The 9,468-nt window shown below is 37.5% G+C and overlaps 1 protein-coding gene across 4 annotated transcripts in view; it reads right to left on the reverse strand.

Moving 5' to 3' along the window:
* The window catches only part of astn1 (astrotactin 1), a 356,183-nt gene extending 349,415 nt beyond the window's left edge, over positions 1 to 6,768 (reverse strand). For all 4 annotated transcript variants that reach the window (XM_073874209.1, XM_073874213.1, XM_073874207.1 and 1 more), the window contains exon 1: positions 6,216 to 6,768. In XM_073874209.1, the coding sequence (XP_073730310.1) occupies positions 6,216 to 6,507 (292 nt within the window). In that variant the 5' untranslated portion in view covers positions 6,508 to 6,768. The remainder of the gene's footprint in view (positions 1 to 6,215) is intronic.
* Between the last annotated feature and the right edge of the window lie 2,700 nt (positions 6,769 to 9,468).

A 9,468-nucleotide genomic window follows, 5' to 3' on the forward strand; every position in this document is an offset into this window, starting at 1 on the left:
CATGATGTCATTTTAACTCTTTCGCCGCTATTGACGAGATATCTCGTCAAGCAAGAGAAAACGCTTCTCCGCCAATGACAAGTATTTCCGTATTTCCGCAATATCGCTATTATCCACCAGGTGGCACCCTTCCGCAACTTTTTAAACCCGGAAGTATTGCTCTATGGCAAGCAGCTGCATGTCCGTGTCTGTTTTAAAGATCGCTCTGAATGGGATCTCTATGAAAAGTCCGTCACAAAAATGGAATTATCTCTGCTTTTTGCTCAAAATGTGGTGTTTTTGCAGAGACATACCCATATTCAAAAGCTGATTACAAAAGAACTCCTGAAGGTAGGATGAAACGTTTTTTTTTTTTTAAGCAGATGGTCTGTTCTTTCATTTGGTATATTGTATGTTTATATATTTAAAGAAGAACATTTTCTGGAAGGCATTAAACTTTTGTGAAAATCATGAAAAACGCTGGCGGGCAACTTTTTAAAAAAATGCTGGCGTTGAAAGAGTTAATATCAAGTTTTTCATTTGTGTTCATCTGAAGAAATAAAAACTCAGATACATCTAGGATGGCATGAGGGTAAATAAATTGTAAAAAAAAGTCATATTTGGGTGAACCTTTTTTTTTAATAGCAAAGATATCTAAATTAATTAGGGGTGGGTTGATACCACTTTTTCCATAAAAAAAAGCTTAAAACATCTTTTCACGGATCTTGTATATGCTAGGCACGTAGTGTAATGCATTTTTAACCTGATCTCACAAATTTCCTTGAAATAGTCCCACATTATTTTGCTCAGTTTTGCATGGCATTGTCACCTATTTTCACTATTTTACGTGCCCATGCCACGCATTTCTTTTCCGTGTCAGTTTCACGTATTGGTTACTCAACTGTTTTTCCTATTTTTAAACAATTGTCGCTTCGGTTTGGGGTTAGATTTGCTGTTTGTGCTAGGATGTAACTTTAAGTATTGGTTTACACTATTTTTTCGTATGCTTTTCAGGGTTTCCCGCAGAAAATTGTTAGTTAAGGTGGTAGGGTTGTGCGGGTGGGCGGGGCCGAGGGCATGGCAATCAAAGGGGTGGGGCGTACGCGTCATGATGAAAATATTTTAATTTAAAACACTCAAATAAAACTCAATTTTAAAGAAACTATGACAGAAAGTGAACACCCATAGATTATTAACGAATGAAATGTTTTATCAACTGGATAGTTATCCTCCAGACAGTGACAGACCATGTCTTTCTCTCATTTCGGCCATGTGGTGCGCGTGCCCGCTTGTGGTGTGAAGCGCGTCCACGCTATTCTCCGGGATGCGCTTGACGGCCTTTTGTGTAGTGAATTTTTTTTAGTTAAGGTGGTAGGGTTTCCCAGCTTAGGTGGGCCGCCCGAACTGAAAAGTGCTGTGGGAAACCCTGCTTTTAAACCAGACGTCAGGGTTAGAGTTGGGTTTGGATGTCATTTTATGAAAATAAGAAAAGCAATTGAGAAACCAATACGTGAAACTGACACGGAAAAGAAATGCGTGGCATGGGGACGTAAAATGGTGGAAAATATGTTACAATGGCACACAAAACTGAGCAAAATAATGCATGACTATTGCACATATTTTGTGAGATCAGGCTGTGCATTTATCCAGCGGTGTACTAAGACTTTTAAAATATGGTGTCTGTGTGTGTTTGTTTGGGTTTCTTGTGTGTATAACCAGCGCATTAACTCCGTTTAGTTTTTTTGTGACCACCTTAAATATCTTCATATATGCATTTGTTTTTCACATAAAGCTGTTGAATATATTAGTAGGAAGACTCTGAATATAGTGTATGAAACCGTTATGGGGCTTTTATTATAGTCTGACTTTTCTATAGCATGACAGTAACAATCATGAGTTTGCACAGTATCAGATTTGGTTCGGCATCGTTAGTCCGATACCCGATCCAGCAGTAAGTATTAGATCGGCCCACCCCTACAATAAATATTACCTACTGAGATCCCTTTTGTGTTGCATATTGTGCATCTACGTAAATCTCATTTTTTATTGAAGTGTGATTGGTGTTTTAAATGTACTTTAGATCTGTCTGTGTTGGGTCTCCTGTCTGTAATTTGTGAACAGCTAAATATTGATCAATTAAGTTTTTAGGGGGTATAGGATTTGCGTTAGTATATAGTAATTATGATTAATTACGGCGGGGTGCATGATCTCTGAAAGCCAATGTTGATATTTGAAATCACCTAAACAAACACGCCCCTCCCCCAATAGAATCTGGACCTTCTTTTGATAGACCCGCCCCACACATACGCAACCCAGGCAACAATGTCGGTTAGTAGACACGCCCCTTACTGCCGATTGGCTACAAGTGTGTTTTGGTACTCGGCCTGACTCCCTTTTCCAAACTGTTTTTCAAAAATTGTGCACCTAGCCTTAAAGCTTTGAACTATTAAAACAACAGCAACCAATGGTGCTAATTTAAACAGCTAGTAAAAGTTAATGTGTGCTGTGATGTGCGTGTGCAAGAGGAGGTGAGTGTTTGTGTTTGTGTGTGTGTGAGCTTGTGTTCGTGAATGCATTTGTAAACTGTACCAATTACCCTAATGTATCCAATTAAAAATGGCTTGTTGGAAGACTAGTGGCTGCTCTGTAAAGACCACATTTATAATCAGGAAACAAGACCATAGAGCAAAGGGAGGGACGTGAAAATACCTAAGGCAACATTTATAACAATGTCTTGAAATTACTTTCCATGATCATTCCAATCAATCTTAGACACACAAAGAGCCACTGTGAGGCAGAGGCTGGTAAGAGTGAAATTTATCTAGTAAGGGATGAAGCTTTCTAGTAAGGGGTTTGTTTGAATGAAATTACAAACCACTGTGTCCAATTTCAAACAATAAGGGAAGTGGGCAATTTCTTCAGCACTGGGGGCAACAAATGGAATTGGCAAAATAATATCTGTTACTGGTCAAACAGATAGAAAGTCTCACACCAAATTCATTTTATTCTATTAGATTTTCACTTTTCTCTACATAATATGATGATAGTGTATAATGTACAGTATTCCTTAAAAGACTTTTCCATTAAGAATAAATTGAGTACTGATTATGTGGTATGTGAGTTTTGTTCAACGCTGTCTCATGGCAGTTCGTACGTATTTTACAAGGTGGCTAATTCGTATAAATTCGTACAACCACGTGTACATATTTGTACCTGTAATGTTGGGGTTAGGAGTGGGGTTTGATTTTTAATAATAATCATGTTTTTTTGGATATAATTCGTATGAATTAATAACAAATAGCCTACACATAAAATACGCTACATCAGGGGTCTCCAACGTGGTGCCCTGCGTGTCTGTGAGGTCTCAATTGTAATATTTATTTATTACATATTTTTTAGCCTGATCCCACAAAATACGTGAAATAGTCCCGCATTATTTTGCTCAGTTTTGTGTGGCATTGTCACGTATTTCCGCCATTTTACGTGCCGGTGCCACATTTTTTTTCGTGTCAGTTTCACTTATTGGTTACTCAACTGTTTTACCTATTTTCTTACAATTGTCGCTTTGGTTTGGGGTTTTCTGTTACATAAAATAACATTCTTACCCAAACCCAACTCTAACCATAAGGTCAGGCGACAATGGTTTAAAAAGCATACGAAAAAATAGTATAAACTAATACCTAAAGTGACCTCCTAACGCAAACAGCAAATCTAAACCCAAACCGAAGGCGACACTTGTTTAAAAATTGGAAAAACAGTTGAGTAACCAATACGTGAAACTGACACAGAAAAAAAAGTTGTGGCATGGGCACGTAAAATTGTGGAAAAACGTGACAATGCCACGCAAAACTGAGTAAAATAATGCTGGACTATTTCACGGAAATTTGTGAGATCAGGTTAATTTTTTTATAGTGGCTTGGCTCAGGTATGTTAACATTTTAAACAATACTAAAACATATCGACAAGTAAATTAAAATAAAATCAACAAGTAAAACAAAAAAAGTTTTGAGTAGACTATATCCAAAAATAGCCCTCCAGATTGTTTTATCAATTGTGGTAGCCCCTGCTCACAAAAGATTGGAGACCCCTGAACTACATACTAATTTTCTTGAGATTATGCTGGTTTCGTTTCAGCAATGTTGGCAGCAAACTGTAAACAAACACTTTGTAAGTGTACAATTATGACAAATGTGAAACACACTATTTATAAAAGAATATTTTTTAAAGAATTTACAATAGCTATTGTTGGGGGGGAAATCCAATTAAACTCAATTTTGACCTATTAAACACTGAGGGGTGGTTTTCCGGACAGGGATTAGTTTAAACCAGGACTAGGCCTTGGCTTAATTAGAAAATATAAGTCGTTTTAACAAAAATTCCCCATTAAAAACATCACTTTTGTGGCCAAACAAAGGGCACAGATGTTTTTAAGATATGCCAAGGCATGTAGTTTTCAGTTTGGATAGCTCTTACATTTATTATAGTCTAGGACTAGTATAATCCCTGTCCAGGTAACCGCATCAGAGTGTTTTGGCACTTTTGCTGAGCTTATTTGAGTTATATGTAGCACAAGTACTAAAAATTCTGACTACTAAGAACTTTATGCTATAAAAATGCAGTCACATCCGAACGTACTGAACAAACAGTTAGCTCTGCATGCTGACACTATTTTCACCCTCTAAGGACTTCTAGTTATAAATATTCGGGTCCTCACGCATTCTAATAATGCTGTACTCAGATCAAACTGTGTCCCATGTGTAACCTTTAATCAAAATTTTGGTACCGTATTTTAGAATTCGCTGTTAAATTACTTACATATTTTTACATATATGTTATCTTATATACACAAATTTACAAAAGTTGTCACTGGGACAGTATCTTTTAATAAGGTAATATCTGTACCTCTAAGGTAACAATGTGTACCTTTGAGGTATCAATATGCACCTTTTAGGTACAAAAGTGTACTTTTCTGAGAGTGTAGGCAAATAGTGCACCTACAGTAAATGGTGTATACTCTAAAAGTAATTTTACACCCCCTGAAAAAACATGATAATCCGTATGTATAATTGTATCCCTGTGTTTAATTAACAGTGTGTGGGTTCAACAATGTACCTAGCATTTGCATAAGCAGTGCCTCTATCCCACTGATAATTTAACAAGAAAACAATGCAGTCAGTAAGGTTGGAAAAATTGAACTAAACCATCTGCCACTGGTTGCAAAAATGCAGCTTATACCAGCTCACACTGAGTCAATGTTGCTCTGCCATGAGGCAGGTTGAGATGCTTTAAACACATTTATGTTTTGAATTGATAGTGCACAATGTTTGTACTTTCTTACAGTATAGTTATCTCTGCATATAAAGTTGACAAATTTAATTGAAAACAAAAATGCACACAGTGTCTTTTCTTTTGTAAAATTAGTCTGCCTCTTCACCATGTTTACTTCCTGTCTAACCTTTATCTCAAACACCTCTATAAAGTGAGAGATGACATGACATCTTTGACAACACCATGACAGTGCCAAGTAAACAGTCAACCCGAGCACATCTGTCAGACCTTTTCTATGACAGCCATATCCACCGCAAAGCACAGTTGCTGTTTCAATAGATTGCCTTGCAATGACTTACACAACTCGGACACTTCTGTCGGCACCAAAGGAGCGAAACATCAGCACCATGGACAGCAGCCAGATTCAAGCCTCTTATAATCTCTATTACAAACAAGCTGCACGTGAACGAGGCTTTAACAGCATATTATATGAATTACAAGTCAATTAAACTTTGTAAGCTAAAAGTAATTTTGTATAGCACTTCTTATATCGCATCCCCAAGACAAAACACTGTTGTTTCCTCACTTTTTGGATCACTTTGCATCTGCTAAATGCTTACATGTAAATGAACAATACTTTTTGTTTGCTTTTTCTTCAAAGTTCACATGAATGTGCTACATCACTACTTCACATTTATCACTTCATCTCTGTACTCACAGCTGAATATTTTGACCAATTTTCATTTTAAAACACATCTCTGCCTCTCTGTCTGCAGCATGAGTATCAACAACGCAAGTGTCTGAGCTCGTATCATATAGGAGCAAAACAAACACTACAATCGGCTAATAAATAACTGACCCATTTCACTTAATGCAGTAGGCCTGCGACTTGTGCTTCTACTAATAAAAACACACCAACACATTCAACACGAGGTCAAAATAATAATCTTAGAGGCTTATGCACTTACCCAACACAAAGTACGGAAGCTCTGTGTTTTCCAAATCGTCCACAACAACGATCTCTCCGGGAAAATCATTCCTGACGGAGAAGAGCAGCTTTGGCTCGGAGGCCGACGGGCTGTGCATGATGCTCAGGTCATTCTCCCGCAAAAACGGCAAAGCAGACACCGTCACGCTTTTCATTTTGCACTCCATGTCTTGAGACTGATCTTCTTCGCCGTTAAGGCATCGCACCCCGGCGGGATTGAGGACGACGATGCACAAAACGCCGACAAAGAAGCGGGAGTGCGGCGGTAGCATCTTTGCCGGAGACTGTAAGCGGCTCCGCGTTTCCAGGCTGCGGCAGTCGGTGAGTGGCGCGCCGGGAGCTGGAGGCTGAGGAGCGGGGAAAACAGACTGATCTCCGGTCGCGCTGTCTGCGTTAAATAAACGATAAACGAAGATTTAAAGGTTCAGATGTGCTCCATCCGTATGCTAAACGTTGCTGGTGTCATCATAACACGACTGAGCTTGGTGATGACAGCGAGAGAGAGGCGGAACGGCGCAGCATCCGAGCCCGTTATTGGACTTCTCATCGAGCCATTAAAAACGATTTTTCTTGTTGCAGTGGGCACGCGTCGGCTAATGTCACATATAACAATACAATAGTATTTTTTCAGCTTCATTGATTGAAATTTTCATATTTGTTAGGCTATTTAAACAGTTTTAATCCATGATGCCTTCTTTTCTTCTTCTTCTTCTTCTTAATAATAATAATAAAAAACACTACCGTGTGACTTCATTGAAAAATTTCTCTTATCTTAAAAAATATTTTTTCTGCAAACTCAAATGTTTGAAATCACAAAAATAATAAAGTCCCAATATATTTATTTATTTATTTATTATCACTAAATAAAAGTTAAAACCCGTTTTTAATATGGATCAAATATTGAAGAGAAACAGCCATTGAGAAACCATACAAACTTTTTCAATGCTGTTTGAACGCATCTCAGTGTGAGACCTCAATAAACTACTTGATAAAATGACATTTCTACAAATTGAAGGTGGAAGACTACATTAAAAATATAGTTTTAATTTTTTTTGCATGTTTTAGTCACTACTTATTTCACAAAGATACCTTTGGGCTATTGCACAGTTTAGCAACTATTATACTAAAAAGTAAAAAATAAGATACAATTTTTGTAGTGTTTGCTCTTAAAAATAACGCTTTTTGAAAGGTTCTTTGTCAGATTGTATGGTTCCACAAAGAATATCTACAAAACCCTTCTGTTGCACAACATGGTCATTTGCAGTAAAAAGTAAAGACTATGAAACAAAACAAAAAAATAATAAATAAAACCCTCAGATGCTAATCCATCTAAGTGTGTTCGACATGTTTTCTTGTAAATATTTTTTTATTATCATCTATTATCATACTCATAATGGATTTGCCAACAAATCAGTATTTCTTAATGGCCTGAGGCCGGGAATAATGGTATTTGAGGCAAAAGTATTTGATGGGTGTATGAAATGTGGCAAGAGCATTTGGTCAATATTTTGACGGAGATGAAGTTTAGCAGCTTTTGCATCTGACCTCTATTCTCAATTCTTTAAAGAACATGAAGTTTTGTAGAAAAAAAAGATGTGTTCATCTATATGGCATTGCTGTGAGGAACCAGATTAAGATTTTACTTTGGATTATATTTATGATGTAAACACAGTAAACAGCAGCAGCAATGTATCCAAATCGCCCGAAATAAATGCAGTAGGCTGTTGTGTTGATGATCTTGAAATTCACAGTCCACTGAGAAATAAAGAGCCGAATTTGAAGACTTGAGGCAAAAGACATCTTTTGAAGCAAACTGCAGCTGCGCGCTCTGGGAAAAAAAGTATGAAAAAAAGAGGAAAGAAAGAAAGCAGTGCAGTCTGCCCCAAAGAATGATCTCCCTGTGTAATCTTGAGCTTACTCCAGCACTGAAGCAAGGCTTTAGCAAAGTGTGAAGCACTTTTCTGATGAAAGGGCACAATACTCATTTCAGCTTTGACCTGCTCAATAATTGAACTTTGAGGGCGATGGGGAGAAAGAGGGGCTTCGGCACCGTTGAGGTCCCGTCGTTGTGATATCCTTCTCTCTTTTAGGGTTCTTTTTTTAAGACTCACTAAGCTATTACTGTCTGTGGTTTACACATATCCAAAGGAAATCTTAAGGCAAGGGCACAGTGAACTCTGAAAACAGCATTATAGGCTATCCTTTCCGGAATTTACTTTGTGACCCTCTCTGCGAAATCCAGGCTAAAGTCTCAAAGTTTGATTTCAATCTTTGACATGACATGGGGTGATTTTGCTATAGCCTCTCTGTTTGTTAATGGGTAAATATTGGACAGAACACACCGCTGGGTTAAAATGTACCCAATGCTGGGTTATTATACCCCCATGGTTACATAAGAGCAACCCAACATTGGATCTTTTTTAACCCAGCATGTGTTCAGTCCAATATTTACCCATTACGGGTCAAAAATAACCCGGTGCATTTAGCCTTAGCTGTAAAAATGGAAGAATCATTTCTGCATGTTTTGAGGAATCACACCAGACAAGGCACACGTTCTTAATTTCATGTTATTCCCTTAACATCAATGCCAGGAGGCAAACGTGCACACAGATACCTTTAAAAAAATCTGTCCAAATTTAGTCAAAATTATGCTAGGTGGATTCTCAGTAAAATAGCTGTCATTTTAGCATCTAGGTTAACTATAGACCCGATATAGATGTAGTAGTAACCCACTTCTAGCCAAAACCTTGAATTTGGTTACATGTTGTCTTTGCCAAAATAACGTGTGAGAAGTATGATATTCCTTTATGTAAGCAAAGTCAACCATGGTTACAATGTGTTTGGTTTTATTATGTTTTTGTTTTGTTTTTTTTTGGGGGGGGGGGCTATGGTTAGGTGTCTATAAAATTTTCACAGACAACCCAAATTTTACAAGTTTTAGCCTAGATCAGTGGTTCTACGACAAATGGTTTTATGACATTTTATCAAATACATTAATTTATCATACATTCTGTGTAATAAACCCTCAGAAAAATAAGGCAACCAACTATAATAAATAATAAATAACCAACAGCAATGCATTTTATAATACATTTTATAATACATTTCTTTGGGGGGGCATAAAGGGATGCACCGTACACAAGGGGGGTCGCATGCCGAAAAAGTTTGAGAATCACTGGTATAGATGTTTGGGCTGTGTTTGGACAGCTATTAGATGCCTTTCCAAAGGATAC

The sequence above is a fragment of the Misgurnus anguillicaudatus genome, chromosome 2 (assembly GCF_027580225.2).
Source record: "Misgurnus anguillicaudatus chromosome 2, ASM2758022v2, whole genome shotgun sequence".
Lineage (NCBI taxonomy): Eukaryota > Metazoa > Chordata > Actinopteri > Cypriniformes > Cobitidae > Misgurnus > Misgurnus anguillicaudatus.